The 21,879-nt window shown below is 33.3% G+C and overlaps 1 protein-coding gene across 1 annotated transcript in view; it reads left to right on the top strand.

The window, feature by feature from the left end:
* Positions 1 to 5,142, top strand: part of LOC118182325 (cuticle protein 6-like) — a 28,357-nt gene extending 23,215 nt beyond the window's left edge. The window contains exon 2 of the mRNA XM_035351665.2: positions 569 to 5,142. Coding sequence (XP_035207556.1) covers positions 569 to 1,009 — 441 coding nt within the window. The 3' untranslated portion in view covers positions 1,010 to 5,142. The remainder of the gene's footprint in view (positions 1 to 568) is intronic.
* The last annotated feature ends 16,737 nt before the right edge of the window (positions 5,143 to 21,879 follow it).

Raw genomic sequence — 21,879 nt, 5'->3', positions numbered from 1 at the left:
TATATGGGCATTATCTTCTAACTGAATTAAAAATCTAATGAATATTTTAATATTAAAAAATGTTAGGCACGAAAACATTACAGATTTTTTTTAGTAAAATTCATTTTATAAACTCAACTCTAAATAAAATAAAAATTTAACATGCAATTCTTAGGATTTTTAGTTCACAGTAGTTTAGAAATGTTATAAAAGCTATATATTAAATATGGAATTAAATTATACAACAGAATGTTTTTAACTGACTGCGCAAGGTGAAAACGTGACGTAAACGCATAAAATATTTTGTCACAAACCAGATTAAATTGTAAAAATATTTATAGCAACACAAATTTTCTGGTTATTAGTTCCCAAAGCAGCTATATTATGTAGTCATCTGTAAGAAGTTGGAAGTAATTGCTTTTAAAACAAATAAAATATCCCAATTCTTGCAAAAGTCACATATTCGAAGATCTTAAGGGTCTTAATGTGTATGATTCCCATGCATATCACTGCAGACATTTACACATGTTACATGTATATTATATTACATTTTTTGACATTATTAACTTTATTTTGTTTTCTTTTACAGGGTTTTTTCCTGTTGTGTGTACTGTGCGTTGTGTTGTCCGCCAGCTGTTCTCCTGTCACCAGACGAAGCGCAACCGCCGGTGTATATGGCCGGGTTGTACCAATACCAGCTGGTACAAAAGCCCATTACAATATCCAGAACTTTGCCGGACCTGGGACATACAAATTCGGTTATGACACCGGATCAGGCCCTAATCAGTCTTTCCGGCAGGAGGAGCGAGGTCCGGATGGTAAAGTGAAGGGCAGGTACGGTTACGTTGAACCTTCTGGAGCCTTGCGCGTTGTTGAATACATGGCAGATTCTTCAGGATTTCACATAATCAAGACACGGACTATGGTGCCGGATATGAAGCCAAAAGCTGCAATGAAAGTTAGAACACCTTTCGTCGGACCCCTTCCGCCTTTCATCCCAACCAGTTACGTGGTTAATTTGGCTGGATGACTTTGAGGTCGATTATAATTTCTGATATTTAGTCAACAATTGCATTCCCACCGGTTTCAATTCTACGTCATTTTGCTACTGCCGATTCCTAACTCATATCTTACTGGACTTTCATACCATTCTCGCCAGTCAATGCCAGCTTTTACTGTAGTGTGTTAAAAAGTTGAAAGGAAAGATTGTGTTTATCAAAAACACTTTTGAATCAAATGATAAAAATTATTGCAGCATGCTGCAGCTGACTATTGCATGGAAGGTATATGAGTAAAGAAAACTGGTGAATTTTAAATAAAACTGGCTGAGAAGCGAGAAGTGTTTTCCCTGTCTTCCGAAACGGATTGCGTGTTCCTTAAACTCTGAGTTTAAAATCTGCTGAACAAAAGCTGTATATTGCAAACAAAGAATTTTGTAAACATCGATGAAGCATTCAAAACACTTATGAAGTTTATAGTTTATAAACACTTACGTATTTATAAACTGCAACAATATACTGAAGAATATCTGATTATTACTTTCATATGTTTAGGAAAAAGAAAGAGGATTAAGAATAATGTTTAATCCAAAATTTAGGAATATTGTATTTTAAAATGCTTTTATGTGCAATTTATCTCAGTTTTTATTTAGTTATATAAAATACTTCAAACTATTCTTTTTTGAGTATACATATAAATATCTGGTTGCAACGAAAGTTATCCGCCAAAAAATGTTTTTAAAGTTAGAAAAAAAAATGTGAAAGAAGTACCTTTAGTGCGGATATGTTTCGGGCCGCGAGTCCCGAAACAGATCAACCTCATTTCGGGTGGCCTGCGCAGAATGGAAGATAGCACCAGCAAGACGTAGCTGCAGGTGTGAAAGAAAGATAGAAGTCCGAAGGAGCGATGTCGCGATTGTATGGTGGGTGTGGCAAAAGATCCCATTCGATTCCGTACAGAACTCAGCCGGTGAGTGCAGATCCATTTAGTCTTGCATTATCCTGATGGAACATAACCTTTTTGAGACGGAACTCAGTTCGACGCTTTTCCTTGATAGCAACGTCTCTTACTGCCGATGGTTTTTACCTTTTTCTAGCTTCGCTTTGTGGATAACACCACGGCTATCTCACCAGATAAAAAGCATGTTTCTTTGTTAGTGAACTTGCGCTTTACGACGCTACCGACGGGCTCACCGGGGGCTGACCAACCCTTATTTCGGCCGGTGTTGTGAAAGAAAATTCACGTTTCATCACACGTGACGATCCGGTTCAGAAATTTTTCCTTGCGTTGCTTTCCAGCAGATTAGTGCAGGCACGAACACTTTTGTCCTTATCTGCTGGACTCAGCTCATGCGGCACCCAGCGATTGAACTTGTACTTCAAGTTTTATGCGATGCATAGCACGATTAATGGCCATGGACTCCTTAGCAAGCTCTTGAGTGGTTGCGTACTGACCTTCTCTTACAAGTTCTCGCAGGCGGGCCTCATCAACATCAATAGGCCGGCCTGAGCGCTATGCTTACTGAATAAGTTCTGGTTTTTGAACTTTCGCTACCAAACATTCACAAGGTCATGTGATACAACATTCGTACCTTAACCCGTAAGCATGATTTGGGGACATTCTGTAGCTGACTTTTTGCAGCAGATCTAGAAGTAAAATGAGGGTCCTAATTTGGTAACGTAATGGTTCCATTTCAGGCACCTTAATGATAACGACATGCTTTTATAAGTATCACAATACAGTGTTCTACAGCAAGTCTCTTTCTTCTTGCGCAGACGATATTTGGCGGTGGTGGGAAACTTTCGTTAAAACCCGATATTAGTATTAAAGTTCACTAATGTTCAGAAATAATTTTGGTTTTGCTTCTATTACTACTTTTTAAAACTTAAGTACTGATTTGTATCTTTTAAGGTGTTTAAATACTTATAAAAACTAAACTCAGTGGCGTAACAGCCCTAATGGGCGAAGGCCTGCAGTGCCCGAAATCTGCTTTCTTGACCGTGGCCCCCGGGGTGCGTAAGCATATGCCCTGAGCAAGTGGTCAGCTTGGGTCGCAGGACCACCAGTGTTTAGTCCCCAAGCGAACTTGGTACTCATTTTATCGTCCCAAGTGATAGAAATCAAGGAATGAAGGCTGAGTCGACCTTGCCCAGCCCGGGAATCGAACCCCGGACTTGGGGTGCTGCTGCGCGATGCGCTAGCCACTGCGCCACCGGGCCTCTTAAATGCTTATAGATTGATTTAATTCTGTAACGTCATTTCAAAAATATTTTAAAATTTTGTATCTGAAGCAAACAAAATGTAGCAAAGAATTAATCTAATTATAATCTTAATTAACTCTATCTGTATGCAACGATTTACATTGCATTCACTTATTAAATCTTAAAAAAATAATGTTTATTATTTATAAGTGAGACCTGACGAAACTTAATTAGTAATTAGTAATTAAGTAATTAATGTCTGTGATACCAACACAATTTAACGAATTATTCTAATTCTAAATTTACTTAAAATTTTGTTTCTGTTTGAAGTGATTATATATGAGAATTCAGAAATGAAGCAAAGAAATTCATTTCCAAATACTGGAGATCTTCAAGCTATTAAAATAGTACAGCATTCTTAGAAAAGTACTTAAGTAAGATTCTTACGTAACCATTCTTAGAAAATTTAAAATACGTTAGAAATTAATAATTCTGCATTAAGTTTTTATTAAGTATTGTTACGCTGTTCAGCATTTATATCTTTGGCATTATGAATTCAAACAAGTAAATCTTTAGAATAAAATATATAAATCAAGTAAAAATTTTCATCGTTTCCACTCACTTCAGAAAAGATTCAATTTATAAATATTTCTAATGATTTACAATGCGTTTTATAGGTTAATTAAGAAAGTTAAAAAAAATCTTTTAAAAGTATACAAACAGCCAAAAAACAACGAATTTGAAATTTGTGAATATTTCAACTTTTGAAGTTTTCTTCAAAAACTGAGTAAATTTAATTTTTCTTATAATGTTATAAGACAAAAATACATTTTTTTTTCAATTTAGATAAACTTATTGAAATTTCCATTCACACAATTCTTAACTTTAATATCGATTAGCTTATGAAATAATATATTTTTTAAATAATATAGTCATAAATATTTCAAAAAGTTTAAAACCTTTGCTATACTAAATTAATAAATCTAACTTTAATCAAATTATACCACCAATTTAGAAAATACAAGGTTTAAAAAGTAATATTAGAACAATTTTAAATTAATAGAATAAAAAAAAAAAATCGGAAAGCTTTCAGATTTTTTATTACGCGCAAAGGGACTTTTTAGTCCAAAGGGATTTGAATCCCGAAGGACTATTAGTTTCGTTTTGGCATTTTGCGTCGAACTCATAAATGTCGGTTCACTTTTCAAACTGTTGCCACAAAATGTTAGAGTCCTGCATTACATTTGAAGAAATTAAATAATGAAAAATCTGCATAAATGTATGTATATTTCTCGTATTGTGATAAAACAACGGTACATAGAGTCATCGAATTTTGAATAACGTAATCCTCCAACGAATATGAGCATGTGGAAAACCAAATTTGAAATTTGAAATTTGTTTTATGATCGATTTCCTATTTTTTAAAACTTTGACGAATTTTTGATTAACAAACTCAAGGATTTCAAAGCGAGCAATGGCAACGTTGTGCAGAAAAAACATTTTTATCTCCAGCGCCTGAGTCTCTGTATCGGAAATTCTAAAGATATGCTCGTTTTAAAACTATTTTGCGATATTGCTGTTGCACTGAATCTTATGGTTTAAGTGCGAGGAACATGATATTTAATAAAGAAAGGTAACACACAAAATGTTAAAAAACGCCCCTTTGGACGTAATTTAAAATCTGAAACATTTCAGATTTTGTTTTTCTTTTTTTAACGTTTTGTGTGTTACTTTTATTTATTAAATATCATGTTCTTCGCACTTAAATCATAAAACTCAATTCAACAGCAATATCAGAAAATAATTTACAAAGAGCATATCTTTGAAGTTTCCGATACAGTGTCTCGTCCACTGGAGATAAAATTTTTTTTTTGTTCTGTACAGGTTGCCATTCCTCGCTTTGAAATCTTTGAGTTTCTTAACCAAAAATTCGTCTTAACCAAAAATTCGTTCTTAACACACACACACACACAAAAAAAAAAAAAAAAAAAAAAAAAAAAAAAAGAGTTTCACAAAATATGAAAGAGATAATAATGCAAATTTCAAATTCCAAATCTGGGCTTTCAGATGTCCATATTCAAGCGGAGGCCTACGTTATTCAGAATTTGATGTCTGAGGGTACCGTTCGTTTTCATAGTGGGAGAAACATGCGTACATTTATGTAAATTCTTCATTATTTAATTTACTTAAATGTAATGAAGAACTCTAACATTTGGTAGCAACCATTTGAAAAGTGACCAACGCAACATAGTGAACCAACGTAAAACGCCAAAACGAAGTTAATAGCCCTTCTGAGCAAATTGTCCCTTTGGGCTAATAAATGAGACAATATTCCATCAAGAGAATTTTATGGAGATCTTAAGTGCGTGAGAATAAAGAGCGAAATGAATTACTTTCTCATTTAATGCAATGAGATAGCATGGTTTCTGTCTATCTTACATTTCTCGAGTACCTAATTCTTATCTTTTACAGTGCATTTTTGCTGAAGAAAACAGTTATTGCATTGCTTTTGTTAATTTCACATTATTTTTTAAGTATCTTCACTTGAAAAATCAAGCGAAATTTTTAATAGCATAGTGAACCAACGTAAAACGCCAAAACGAAGTTAATAGCCCTTCTGAGCGAATTGTCCCTTTGGGCTAATAAATGAGACAATATTCCATCAAGAGAATTTTATGAAGATCTTAAGTGCGTGAGAATAATGAGCGAAATGAATTACTTTCTCATTTAATGCAGTGAGAAAGCATGGTTTCTGTCTATCTCACATTTCTCGAGTACCTAATTCTTATTTTTTACAGTGCATTTTTGCTGAAGAAATTCGTTATTGCATTGGTTTCGTTAATTTCACATTATTTTTTAAGTATCTTCACTTGAAAATCAAGTGAATGTTTTAATAAGAAATCGATAACTGCTAAATTAGCTATTTTTTATTATAATTATTTTTTTAAATTTCCATTTTTAACTATCTTCCTTCAGGACTTTTTAAATTACTCTTTCAGTTCTAGTCTATTAATATTTCGTAATTTTTAACGATTGAATTTAAATCCAGCAAATATGAGACGAGATTTTATTAATTAATTTCGCCATCTTTTTCTCACATACAAATGGAGAAGCTCGATTTTTCAGTTGTTAAATAAGTTTTATAATGTAAATATCTTCCAATACTTTGGGATTACTTGTAATATGTATATAGTTACTGTATTTGTTGCTTGTTTGTTCATCTTGTTAAGCGTCATATTTTTGTAGCGTAGTTGACATTTTTATGTACATATTCAACCGCTCTTTAGTTACTAAGTATTTATTTCCCAATTTGATTGCTTTGTTCTTTTTACAGGAAATGTAAATAGTTACAGGACGTTTTGTAAAGCACTTACATTGATCATGAACAAAAATTTAATGTTTACTTTCTGCAAGCACCTTTCAATTAAATCTGAGCTCAAATAGTTAAGATATTTTGGTTAGTAGTGTATCACTAACTAGTAGTGCTATGTTAAATTATATTATTAAGAAGTACGTACCAAGTCCTGCACATCTTTCGATCAGTCTTTTATTTGTTGCCAACAAAACTTGTTCTTCTTTTAATAACTATAGTAATGTTAGTTCTTTTATTTCTTGCGTTTCAGAATATTTGTTCATTTTCTGTTCTGAAAACAATCTTATATTTTATGTTTCTTACAAGAAAAGTGTATTCATTTTCTTCTTATTAACATAAGCAACATTTTTTCATTTCTTGTCTATAGCTATCATTTTGTAAATGAATCTCAGGCATATTAGAGACACGTGTTACAAATATGTCTTAAAAATGTCTTAAATTTGAAACAAACGTTACTTATGAATATTTTATCTTTTGTAATATAATTTGAATAAAATAACTTCTTTTATTTGTCGTTATAATTTCCTGAGTCTATAATTTACAACTGAGCAACGTCTTTCATGGTTCAGGGCAAATAAATTCATTTTAAAATTTGTTATTAAAAGCGAGGTATTGTTAACATTAGACCTGGCTGTAATAACAGTTTATATATTTTGTAGATAAAAACTTTGTATACACATTTTAACCAAAAAAGTAAGAAGAATTCTTTGATAAGAATGAAATAAAAGCAACATTAGTTTAGTGCAGTTTGGATACGAAATACAAAATACATTTGAATGAATTCAGTTATTAGTTAATATAGTCATACCTTTAAAATTTATAACCAGCAATAATTTTCAAAATTGAATGCTAAAATATTCCGTGCATTCGAAAAACTAGACTTTAATCTGATTCAGCAACTGAAATCTAGTAAAGCTATTTAATTAAAATCTTAACGTATTTCATAGATTAACAGCATGCATATAAACCTTTGAAGTTTTGTGAATCTAATTTAATTTTGTATATCTTTACCAAATGTCTCAAAGTCAACTGGATTGCTCGAAGTCAATCATATCTCAAAGCCACTTGAATTTGTCTATCAGAAACGCAGGATAGTGCTTCCCACTTGCCATCACTTTTTATTTTAACTAAGTTAAAAAGTAATAAAAGTACAAGATAAACAATAAGATAAATATAATAAAGATAATGTAACGCAAGATAAAAGTAATAAAAGAATAAGATAAACAATAAGTAAATGTAATAAGAATAAGCCAACATAAGATAAAGAGTAATAAAAGAATAAGATAAATGTAATAAAGATATCATAAGATAAAAAGTAATAAAAGAATTGAATAAAGGTGATAATTAAAGCGTTAATCATTCTTATACTGAGTTAAAGTTCATGCATTCAAAAAAGCGAACAACAGTGAAAACTTACAGTTGATTGCTTTTTGAATCAAATTGAAAGAATTTTCTTGAGCGTTATTGAGAAGAACAGTAAATCAACAAATGAGTGCTCAAGACATCAAATTATTTGCAAGAGAAAATATTTGAAAGAAATATACCTAAATATATATTTGTCACAAATGTCAGTATGGTTAATTAATACAAGATTAGCGATGGTAAGGCGTCATCCACGAGTGTTGTAAAAAGGCTTAACGCAGAGTTGTCTGAAAGCAGTGGAATAATATTCAGTCATGGCTTTAGCTTGAGGGAAGTTCTAATACGCTCTGCAGCAAAGACAGGACAACGATAGATCAAGTATCAGATTTTGATTGGAGGAAGATTTACAGAAGTAAGATTACTGGCTGATTTTCTTAACCTGTCATCGGTGTTCAGAATTGAGAGCCGAGATCAGTGACATATTAGATTTCAACAACGTTGACTCCTAAGCACACGAGAGATCACACACCAGATGTAGATGGCTGTGAATGAACAAACCACTATTTCAAATAGTTAGCATCCAAACGTTTTCGACCTAATATACAGGGTGGTTATAAAAGTCTTCTCCGATATATGAACCCCTAGAGGTCTATCTTAATAAATCGGAATGAAATTTCAGATATTGCTATTTGAAAGTATGCCTCGAGATTGTGATGATTTAAAGGAATAGAGCTCTCATGGTTACGGTTACAGTGAAAACGTTTCGAAATTTTTGAATGGCAGCATTTACTTCATTCCTGCACAAATTGGTAAAAGCACTAGATAGCCATAAACGTAATTGAAACGACACATATATGCCAAAAATTTCCCAGGTAAAGGCAACACAAAAGAAAATAAGAGGAGAAAACTTTTATTTATTTATCACCTGTTTGCTGCTTAGCTGGCTTCATACAGTATCCTCGTTTAATCCTTGGTGTAACAATGCATAAGTTGGTATTTCTACGTTCCTTGTTTAATATTCATCATAGAAGTTACATCATGTTAATGTTTCTGTAAAAAAGGTTAATTTTCCTTAATGGTATTAATGTGCAAAGTTCAAGTGCCTTCTTTCTATATTTTAAATTAAAATTGACTACTTGTATACTTTTTCTACATTACCAGTTAAAATCAACAGTGAACAAAATAAAAAAAAATCTGATCTGTACATCACATGACTTCCTTCAACGGAATATTAACTTACATGTATTTTTTCATGCATTTAACTTGAACTTATTGAACTGAATTAAATCTACTTCGTCGATAGCGCATAAACCACAACAGAATAAATACACTCTTTAAAATCCACTATATTTATTTACCATAGCGACACTCTGGCGCTAGGTTCACTTAACAGCGTTACATCTCATTCATTTTATAACTCAGAATGCACAAAAATTATATCATCTGAAGAATTATCTAATCGTTGCCACATCCTCTATTCAAATAATAAATCTAAAATGATGCATAAAAGAAATTAAACAAAAAAGAAGCAGTTGTTGCTTAGTTTCTTTAAATTGGCAACAAATCCACTATTCCGCTTAGTTTCAAATGTAAAAAAAATACGGCTGCTATGGTAAAAAAATTAGGCTTAGCCGCACTTAAATTGTTGATAATTCTACAAATATTGATTGCAGGTTAACTAAAGGCATAAAAACTTTAACCAGAAGATAAAAACAACATAATTCAATCATTTTTGAAGCAACAAACGCAATCTACCAACGTGCAAGATTAAAGAAGAGCTCCCGGAGTCGAGTAACAGAATGGGTACATATATATACGTATATTTATTTACTTTTGGTGCTGCCGATTGCCACCAAAAAGGTAGGTGCACAACTATGTCATATAGCTGTCCTATATACAAAATTTCAATGTTCTGAGGCTACTCGCTTTTGAGTTATGCGAGGTAGATACATACACACGTATGTACGTACGTACGTATAGACGTTGCGAAAAAATCTCTTTTGAATCCATTTTAAATCATTTTTATTATTCGTTTGGTGGAAAAGAGTTCTTTATTATAGCCTTACTTACATATGTCATGCAAAACCATCATTAAATTGCATTCGATAACAGTCAAAATGGATATTTTCGTTGAAATATCGTACCCGGAATTTTTCGTGATTACAATATTTCTATTACTTCGTACAAGGAAGTAAAAAGGTATATCATTTTCACTAAGAATAGAAACTTGATTGTTATATCACAATGATGAATGTGTGTGTGTGTGATTATGGCAAAGCCTCGAAGGCTATCTGCCTAAGGGGAGGGATGCCTTCGTGGAGGACTTTCTAAGGGAAACTGGCTCGTATACACGTTACACATGGGGAAAACCACGAAAATGCCCATGAAGCCAGCCCGTTCGCGGGATTCGAACCTCGGACCGAACTACCAGTGTTCAGCGACTTTACCGCTCGGCCGCTGGTGATGAATGAAAAACGTTGTTAGCTAATATGCAGTATCTCCGTAGCCTAAAAAAAGGTAACCTAAAAAGGGTAATCTCGACAGGCAGTTTTTAACTTCACATAATAAATACCAGATTATCCACCACAAGGGAAAATATTACAGGTCTTAAGACTCCAATAAGAGCTCAAAAAATGTTTTTAATATGTTGAAATTACATGCAGAGAGTACTGCATTATTCAAAACAAGCCATATTTTAATAACAACAACGACGAAAGTACTTTTTATGATCTAGAATTTATGAAAGAAACGTACTTGATAATGCAAAATTCATTTTTTAATAATTTTAAGAACAAGACTGAAATTATTTCTTCAATTAAAAATCCACGTCTATCTCGAAACATCGTAATACCGCAGATTAAACAAAAGAAGGAAAATATAAGAGAATAGATATATAACGACATTAACAGATACATGTTTTGTTTCCCTTCGGATTGATAAATCAACGGATATGAGTAAGAAATAATTGCTTATTTTTATTCCTATGTCTTTTCTAAGACTATGCAAGTAAAGCAGAATTCTTAGGTATGATTTCTTTGAAGAAAGGAATAGAGGTGTAGATATATTCAATTCTTTTAAAATTCCATCACTAATTTCAAATTACCACTTTGTAAATTAGCTTCAGTAGCATATGGAATAGGAGCAACGTTAGCCCCCCCCCACGCAAATAGATTTTAATCTATAAATCCAAAGCGATGAACTATTCCCAAGTTCTTTTCCGATGCCACTGAACCACCATTAGGCGTGTAATAATTCACCAACAAATATTAATTTAGAAGTCAAACAACAAAAATCAGCGTTAAATTAGGTCAAAATTTTAGTTCCATGAAGTGATGGGATTTGTAACCAAAGTAGAGTACTAAACTCATTCTGAATGAAGCATTTTCGCTAATACAAGGTTCTTTATAAATTTTGAAGGAAAAGCAATTTATGTAGTAAAATTTACAAGATACTTGAGTAAATGTCCCTTTGAAACTGAATGAAAAGTCAACTAATTAACTAATTTCCGATCAGTAGCGATAATTACTTGTTTTTAATTATTAATTTCTTTTTCAAAGTTTGAAATTTTGTTATTCATGATTTAAATTCAAGTCCTCGTAAGACGTTTTTTCATAATTTACATCCAAGTTACTTTAAAACACAAGTTTTGTAATTAAACTTCCTACGTATGAGTTCCCTGTTTTTTTATACTTCTACTAAATTTATATTAGGAGATAATATAATCAATATTTCTTTAGTATATATATATATGTATATATATATATATATATATATATATATATATATATATATATACATATGTTGTATGATCTTAAATTCATTTAGTGCGAAAACAAGTTACTACTACTTGCGCAATTGCTGCAAAGTAAGTTAATAATAATTTATTTACTAAATAATATTGATTAATTGCTTATATTATCTCCTAAGTTTAATAAAAGTAGAATTATCTTAAAAGAGTGAATCCATAGTAAGTTATATTTTGAAAGATGTTTTGAAGTAACTTGAAAGTAAAATGTTAATAATGTTTTAACGGGGACTGGAATTAAATCATCATGAAGAACAACATTTCAATTGTAAAAGGAATAAATTAAAGGCAAGAATTAAATTAAATGCATGTAATCACTGTCATTGATCGGAAATTAGTTGACTTTTCAAGGGGAACAAACCAACTCCCGTTCAATGAACAATAATTAAGAAATAAATACGAAGGTGTTTCGTCTTTACTCGAGCATTAAAGGCTAAGCCAAACCGGCAATTCAAGTCAGGACAAATACTTCCGTTAATAGAAGGGATTATGAACCAATGCTGATAGTCAAAGAACTTATTCCTATGAAGCATTTTAGTCAATTCAATTTTGAGAGAAAAGCAATTTCTGCAGTGAATTTCGAAAAAACTCGAGTAACCGTCCCCCGACACCCTCGTGTTTATGCATTTGAGTTCAATATTATTTGTAAAAATTAAACATTGGAAATTGTCATTATGAAATAGAATTCAAAGTATAAAGTTGAAATAAACATTAGAAGATTACAAAATATAAGATAAATAATACAAACTTTGTAAAAACAAATCAAAAATAATATAAAAATAAAAAATATAATTAGAAAAGTGAATGTACATGAAGATATAAAGGCCAGAAAAAGTATTAATTAACTTACGTTCTTTCTACTGATGAGTCGGCAAAGTGTTTTCTTCGCGTTTGACTCAGAAGTGTAGTGTTTCCGAAAAATTCTTAGCGGCAGCGGGGGCTTTGAATAATATCAGTCGTAAGACTTGGGTGAAGTAATTTATGGTAGTGGGTATATATATATATACATATATATATAAATTATATATATATATATATATATATATTGATTGTACTCTTCTTCAAGTGCCTTGTATGCAGATGTATATTTCTTTTTTGCATTTAATAAATGTCGTCTGCTCTGCCGGGGCGGCCCGGGGCTGCGACCTGGCAGCTAGTCATTAACTCCCGCTGGTCGGTAACCAATTCTGCATGGATATATCAAGTATACCTGTGTCGGAAGCCAACTCAGAAGTTTACTTCCCCTAGCCACTATATACTGTCTGGGCGGGTAGTTGATGTCTGCTGTTTTCTGCTTTGAAAGCTCTTACAACGTAAAGGAATTTTCTATTATAAATCTTTGGGATAAGACATCAAATCCTTGCTAGACATTGCTAGACATCAAATCCTCCTAGGAGCAGGGTAACTTAAAAACTGATTTAATCGAAACGTGGAAATGACTATCCCAAACTTAAGTTAATACTTTAGTTGCTAGAATGAAATCCCGTTTCGCTAGTATTATGAGAAATCACTTAACTTTTAAAATTAAAGGGATCTTTTCTGCTTCCAAATTATTTATGCTTTTACTTATTTTTTTCAAATTTTTAATATTTTACTTATTGTGATCTGTTATTTATCATGCTGCTAGTTTACTTTCAATTTCACTCGAAAACAAGGTTTTTTGATGTAGTTTTGAAAACCTGTGGTTAAATTTTTGACAGAGTTAAATCCTTTTAATATTCTTACGAATTTTGTATTTAGATAGCTAAATTTAGTAAAATTACAATTAACGCGCGAGCACACGCACCGATCCGACGAAAACGAGAACACGCGCCGGGTATGTCATACCCGAATAAAAAAAATTTTAATTAAAAATTTGTCAAAAAAATTAATCGTTTTTTTAAAAGAAATTAAATGTAAAACCAAGTTAATACTTCATTTTAGACAAAATAGGAAACAATAAGTCGAGGAAAAATTATTTACTTACAATTTTTTGAACATTGTTTACAAAATGAGGTCATATGTTCCATACATATATTTTGGTACAATTTTCACAAATGAAGTTGTGAAGTAGTCTTTCTATCCTTTTTCTTGGGGCACTCTGTACACCTCTTGTAAATCATTTTAGGTTTTTTGGGGGACAGTTCATTGTTAACATGTTCATCGGTGGTCAGTGTTTGTCCAGAATCAGGAACCACAGATGCTCGCCGTCGTTCATTTTAAACATTTTCTATTAGCTGCATCCCTAAGGCTTTGAGAAAAATACTCATCCCGTTCACAGTGAAATTTTCTCGTATTGAATAAATATAAATATTTTTATTGTCAACTACATGTTTTAACATATCTTCATCGATAAGCAATGACAAGGAATCTAAAGGTGTTGAGAAGTTTTTAGAATACTTTGTATTTCCAGGGAGTTTAGTTATAATATTTTTGGCTCCAATTCTAACATTAGTCCGAAATTTATTTTTGTTCCATTTTTTTCCAACATAAAAACTCATTGCTACATTCTAGAGTTTCATTTTCTGTTTCTGTATCTGAATCACTACTCTCTATGGGCGAATCATGATTACTATTATATTCTTCGTCATCAACATATTCCTCTTCTTAACTAAATGAATCCTCATCAGAAGAAACTGTTTCAAGGAGATTTCTCAATCTTTTCATCTCTTCATCGTAAGGAATATACGGCGCCATGCTTACAACTCAAGAAAAACCTATACTAAAAGCTTGAAAATGAGAAGAAGTGACTCACTGAGAAACGCGAGTACACGCATGGGTATGACATGCCCGAACAATGCTGTTCCTAAAAAACCGTTGAACTTGCCACCTCAGGAATTTCCCCCATTTAAGTACGTGATCTTGAACTCAGCTACACCAAGTTTCGTCCTTTTATGAAATAATGGGCGAGAAATATACAAAAAGAAAAATGCACATGGGTATGACATACCCGCCGCGTGTGCCCGCGGGTTAAAAATTGTTGTATTTCTCCTTGCAATGTAGCAGGAGGCATATTTTAATAGAAAACTATGTCAGAAGGGTAAAAATATAGGAGCACGTGCATTTAACATTGCATAAATAAATATCTCGGTAACATGTATTGAAATTGAATAAATGTAAGTGACCACTATGCTGCCTGTAACCGTAATTCTATCTTTTTATTGCTTTCCAGAAATCTCGAGAAGCAGAAATTGCTAGAAATATCTCGTGACTGGTAGAAATCTATAAAAAGCCAGGGAGAAAAATTTCAGTTCAGTTGTTGTTTAATTAGTTGCTTAGTTACTGTACGAATATCTCTGAGGAAAATTCTAGCGTTTTGTAACATTTCTCTTGATAAAATAAATTTTGTTAACTTTTTATCGGACTTATGCATTCAATCTATTGCGAACCCATTCCCACGCAACAATACATTTGAATTAACTAGTAATTATTATACATCTGCGCCACCAATTAATAGTAATTATTAGACATCTGCGCCACCAATTAATAGTAATTATTAGACATCTGCGCCACCAATTAATAGTAATTATTACACATCTGCGCCACCAATTAATAGTAATTATTAGACATCTGCGCCACCAATTAACAGTAATTATTACACACCTGCGCCACCAATTAACAGTAATTATTACACATCTGCGCCACCAATTAATAGTAATTATTACACACCTGCGCCACCAATTAACAGTAATTATTACACATCTGCGCCACCAATTAAAATGAATCACATGACATCAAAGTTGTAAACAAAGACCACCTCATAAAGGCTTTCTTAATAGTATCAAGTTCTCTTCTACGAGAATTCTGCAGTCAAAACGCAAGAAGAAAATAAAACTGCAAACGCTACCGTAAACGCTATTAAGATTCCGCAAACGTCAAAAACCTTTGATCTCAAAATATATTTGCCTCTCTGGACAGCATGCTTATCGCAGCACTGGATGTACAATTTCTTCCTCAATAGGAGTTGAGTATGTTCGATTCTCCAACTTTTTTTTTTTTTTTTTTTTTTTTATTTAAAAATAAATAGGGATGGGTGTCAAGGATGTACACACGGTACCGGATCTCTGGCCGGATCAAGAACCAGGATGAAGTCATCATCATTGCAAAAGTATCCTTGTTGAGAAGATGGACATTACTTAACTGATTGATCACGGGAAAGAAATCGTGTTTATTTCTGGATGTTGACGAATGTTGATATACATATAAGACAAAGTGCAAGGTTTTGCCATGCCCTCGTAGAAGCAGGGGGTCGGTTGTTTTACAAATACGTATCAATCTTTTCAGATGACACAGAAAAAAAAATATAAAAAATTTTCAAAATTCCTGATGTCGCTATGATATATTATTTTTAAAATAGTTTGCAGCGACCCAGATTAAGGATGATCAGGCTAAGTTATCATCTCTTAATTACAGAATGTTTAATATTTTTCACTTGAACTCCAACACTTACAAAGAGAAGAAATTCACTGAGAGATGGTGAAGAGCTTGATATAGATAATTTGCAGAATATTTTCCCTTAAAAGCGGACTTTTAAAGCTGTTATTTTGCTTCTTTATGTTCAATTTGTTTTCAATTTGTTTCCACACTGTTAAATACCCATCAGTGACCAAGGGAATAAAACCGCTGAATACTGGTAGTTTGACTCAGATTAAAATTCTGGTGAGTAGGCTGGGTGCGTACGGTTTTCATGAATTGTTCTTACGCGTAATATAAATGCGAGCCAGTTGTTTTTTGGGAAATCCTTCATGAAAGCATTCCTAGCTTTAACTTGTTGTTGTCGTGTCCATATTGCATGGAGCAATGGTTGCCAGAACCTACTCGAAGAGAAGTTGGACTTCTATTTTTCACCCCCAGTTTTGAGGAAGAGCATCCCGGGAAGGGATCCGGGGGTCTCCCACCACTCTCCTCTCCCATACGAGAGGACTTTCGGATCGCTGCATATTTGGATTGGCGCCATGCCACACCGACACTATACATTTACAAACATCCATGTCTTTTTGAGGATTCGAATCCGAGCCCTTTGGTGCCGTAGTACCGTGGTAACCCGTAACCACTGTGCCATTTGAGCGACTATAGCTTTTCCTTAAATGAATTAATTCAACCTAACTTCAATAACTTTCAAATACGTGTAGTTGACTGTCGTAGTCGTGCCGAGACAGGTAAGCATCGTTGTATTATACCGCAGCGTGGGGTTCAGTTGCTTCCCACATGTCTCTGTCTATCGACGCATAGATGACATCCATTTTTAGTTTGTTTAACAATAAACTTTAATAAGAAAACAATTCTTGAATATTATACATTGTAGGTACAAGCATGAATAGGTAAGTCCGGCATTGTCACCGCCGGATGAGAAAAAACAATCTCTGCCTAACGAAAGAAAATCGCGACTCCCTTCCGCCAAAAAAATATCGGATCGTCCCGTTTGACAAGCAGGGTGCAAAGTTCTCTTCACCCCCTTCGTCTTCTTGTTCCTCCTTTCTCCTTCCGTCCAACAAACCACCTGTTCCGTCGGACTAATTATTCCGCTGGCTAGGCTTTTCCTTCTCCTTCTCGGGTTATGGCCATTACAATACGACTTATCCTCAGCTGCAAAAGCGCGAATGAACGAGCTAAGATATAATGATTAGATAAGATAAGAAATTTACATTAAATTTTAAAATGAAGAAGTAAAAGGAATAGAACAAGTATTTTTAGTCCAAAGGGATTTGAATCCCGAAGGACTATTAGTTTCGTTTTGGCATTTTGCGTCGGACGGATAAATGTCGGTTCACTTTTCAAACTGTTGCCACAAAATGTTAGAGTCCTGCATTATATTTGAAGAAATTAAATAATGAAAAATCTGCATAAATGTATGTATATTTCTCGTATTGTGATAAAACAACGGTACATAGAGTCATCGAATTTTGAATAACGTAATCCTCCAACGAATATGAGCATGTGGAAGACCAAATTTGAAATTTGAAATTTGTTTTATGATCGATTTCCTATTTTTTAAAACTTTGACGAATTTTTGATTAACAAACTCAAGGATTTCAAAGCGAGCAATGGCAACGTTGTGCAGAAAAAACATTTTTATCTCCAGCGCGTGAGTCTCTGTATCGGAAATTCTAAAGATATGCTCGTTTTAAAACTATTTTGCGATATTGCTGTTGCACTGGATCTTATGGTTTAAGTGCGAGGAACATGATATTTAATAAAGAAAGGCAACACACAAAATGTTAAAAAACGCCCCTTTGGACGTAATTTAAAATCTGAAACATTTCAGATTTTTTTTTTTTTTTTTTTTTTAATTATAAACTATAAAATTTTTACTACCACCTTAAAGTACATGCATTTCTAGGCATACCACCAAAAAGATTAGAGTTCGTTATTGAAAATTTCTAAAAATATATATGAATTTATATATTGGCGCGTTTCGAAATTTGGCATATTTGCTGTAAGCAATAATAACGCCAAATTTTGTTAAACACTTTTTTTTTTTTTTTTTTTTTTTGTATTTGATGTATTTTAAAATAACAACTTGTCAGGACTATGTGTCCTATGCATACTCTTGGCAAACATATTGGTGACAGTATCGAGGTCCTGATCTCGAACACTGAACTGAAGGCAGCTATGTTCTTGTGAGCGCTAGAAGAACTACAACGTAAGAAGAGTGTAAAATATCCCTTTTATTTAAATCACTATTTACAGCAACTCCCAGCTCGGGAGTGATAACGAGAAATAACGACCGCGCTTGGGTCTAAACTGAACAATCAAACAAATTAAAGTAAAGCTTAAGTAGAAATTTAAATAGTCGCTGTTCTCAGAGCTTAAACGCGAGATTTGGCTTATCTATGGTGCGTCGCAAGCCTTAGCTAAGTACTAGCGCACTTAAATCACTTCAATAAGTATTAGAGTAATAGCGCTAAGGCGTAAGAATTTAAATACTAACTAGTCTGGCGAACATCCACCGAGCCGAAGTGGTCTGAGACTAAAAGCTCTCTCACACTTGAGAAGTTTCTCACTAACCTTTACATACAAAAACTTAGGTCCATCACAAATTAGCATAAAGCTGAATTGCACGCTCATTCTGAAGGGAAGTTGAAATAAGAGTTTACAGGAAAGGGTAACTTAAAATAAAAAGAAATTTGGATAGTTTAAATTAAAACCTTACAAATTTACAGTTTTATAGCATCTTAACATTTAGAACTAGAGAAATCAATAAGAAATAATGATTACAGTAATAAAAATTCCTGCAAATAGATTCTATGGAAATTCTACGGATAGCTGGTTTCTTAGCTAAGATGCCTTAAATTTACCCTTGGATACCAATATTAACATTCCGAAGAGCTATTGGAAGTCCTTTCATTATAAGAATCTTTTAGTTAAGGGGAACGAGGAATATATTTCATCTTGTGATGCTGAGATCACCAAAAGGTTCTTTCCTTCTATTCACCATAGACTGCTTTCCCAATCTTTCCTTTCTATTAATTTTAAAATTTCTCAGTTTTTATCTGGTCACGGTATATTTGTAAGTTACCTGTTTCGTTTCAATCTAAGATCAAACAATATATGCGAATATTCAAAAAGAGTACCTCAGGATGTGAAATATTTGATTTTTCATGCCCTACATTTGATGGCACTAGATTATGCTTGCAGAACGATTTGAAAATTAAGATACAATAACACGCCGAACAAATATTAACTTAAGCCAAGCAACAAAAATCAGCGTTATATTTTAAATTTTCACCGGACTAGTTTCGATGGTTTTACCGAACCATCATCCTCAGCTGCAAAAGCGCAAATGAACGAGCTAAGATATAATAATTAGATAAGATAAGAAAACCTGAACAGGAGATAAGCTACTGGCGTCATCTGTTGATGAAGCCAGAACTAAAACATAATTTTTTAGAGGCTGAAGGCAAAGATGGATTGGAATTATTGTCGTTAACTATAACAGAAAGATTTTTTTGAATGCGAAGTGCCTCTAGAAAATCCAATTCACCAATGGAAGATGTGTTTTGAATAATTTTGGCAGCAGGAAAATTGAAAGTGTGATTTTCGGACCAACAATGTTGGACAACAGAAGATTTCTGTGTTTCCTTTTTTCTAACATATGCCTCATGTTCCTTAACGCGAAATTTTAAGGCTCTCTTAGTTTGGCCAATGTAAATAAGACCACACTGGCAAGGAATCCTATAAATACCCCGAGGATTCATATCAGGAATGGGGTCCTTGAGTATGGAACTCGGAATTGTATTGATGGGAGAATAATAAATATTTGAAAATGTTAGGCGTGACTTGGCCAGTGAACTTATGTGTTTTCATGAAGTCCAGACTGCTGTTCTTCGTTTTATTTAATATTTTAGTCAACTTACTTCTTAAGCACCGTGTTGTACCTCTGTGGTGCACGGAGAGACTGTATGTTTAAAAAAAATAGAAATTGAATTTACTGTATGCAACTTTGATAAACTTAAATTCTCTTTGATGTAACGAATCAACGTTTAATTTCGAAAAACCTGTACTGTCATTAATTTATATTTGAATTAATGTAATTCCAAGAAGATGCTTCTTTTAAACTTTTCTTAATATTTTTTCATATTATTAAATGCTAAACGCAGTATACCATTGCAAATACTATGCATAATAATCCAAATAACTCACAATAATCCAAATACATAGTTTATAAGTCTTTAATGCACAATTTTTTTATTATCTGTCAGTCGTCTTGGAACTAGAAAGCACACGAAATTAATTGTGTCCTTGCCTGGAATGACGCACGAATTTTTAGATATAGACAAATATGTAACTTACCACTTACACTGTATGAAAATGAGATAACTCCTTATATTCGTTTTGGTGTACCAGCGGCCGAGCGGTAAAGTCGCTGAATGCTGGTAATTCGGTCCGAGATTCAATTCAAATCCCGAGAACGAGCTAGCTGGGTGGTTGTTTTTGCAGTTTTCCCATGTGTAACGTATATACGAGCCAGTTCCCCTTAGAAAGTCCTCCGCAAATGTATCCCTCCCTTTAGGCAGATAGTCCTCGTGTGCTTTGCTATAATCAAATAAACCAACCAACTTTTATTCGCCTTACTTGATGGACAGCTGCGAAGAGGCCTGTGTACTTAACGTATTAGCGCAACCACTTTGGCGCAGTTTGGCGTTTTTTAGATAAGAAAAAGGTGATTCGGTGAATATTTGGACTGTTACTTACAGTGAAAATGGTAACCTAAAGAACTGCTATGCGCATGGTTGCCAGAGTTTGGCGACTTCTGAAAATTTGGAGATTACTACTAAGGTGGTTGCGATAATACGTAAGTACCGAGGCTTGAGACACAGCCGACCAAACATATGTGATGATGACATATGGTCCAGATTTAATTCCAGCACCAGTGTTTAAACTATTAGCTTTTAGGAACCAGAAAAATAAAAAAATCAGCTGTGTTTGTCGCAGAGATTCGAGCCATGTTAACTTCAGTACGATAAATATGCTATCCACATACATCACAGCTGCGTTTAGGAGGAAATGCGAGGAATATTTATAAATTTACCTGTTTTTGTCTCACCAGTATACGGAACTAATTATCTATAATGCCCTTTTAGTAAAATATTCATAAGGTTTTCAAAGATAATAATCCTTAGAATTATCAAGCTAAACCACTTTACGGAGTCATAAGTGCATTCGAATAAGCGATTCCCATTCATTCCCATGGGAATAAATTCCATCCGAAGAGTATTTCAATCTGAAGCTCATAAAAATCGGAGCTCGAGAAACCTTCCAGATGATTGATAACTGCATTCCAAACGGATAACAGTTACTAGGAAGGTGAGAATCTAGCGATCGAGGTCAGGAGATTAGGAGATATGAAGACATAATCGCAAACCGCAGAAGTCATAGGAAGAAAATTCTAACTAGCTACCACCTAATAATCCCGAGGCGATGTAGAATAAGAAACAATCAAAGTATCGTAAAAATAATCATTTACGATAGTGAGATTTATTTACTGCTACAAGGTGGTTTTGGTCATTAAACTTTGGCTAGAAACCGCAAATCTTCTGGTGCTGTTTGTCATTGAAAAATAACAAAAAAGAATGCAAAGATAAAGAGATAAAGATAAAGAGGATCCAAGAGGCAAAGTACTAGAATGCTTACTATAATTATTATTACATGAATTAAAGGCGTTTTAGTTTAAATTATTA

This window comes from Stegodyphus dumicola, chromosome 11, assembly GCF_044657685.1.
Source record: "Stegodyphus dumicola isolate Sdum_Otavi_A_Nest chromosome 11, ASM4465768v1".
NCBI lineage: Eukaryota > Metazoa > Arthropoda > Arachnida > Araneae > Eresidae > Stegodyphus > Stegodyphus dumicola.
Note: the sequence above shows the minus strand (reverse complement) of the source record. Positions and strands in the feature narration are given on the sequence as shown.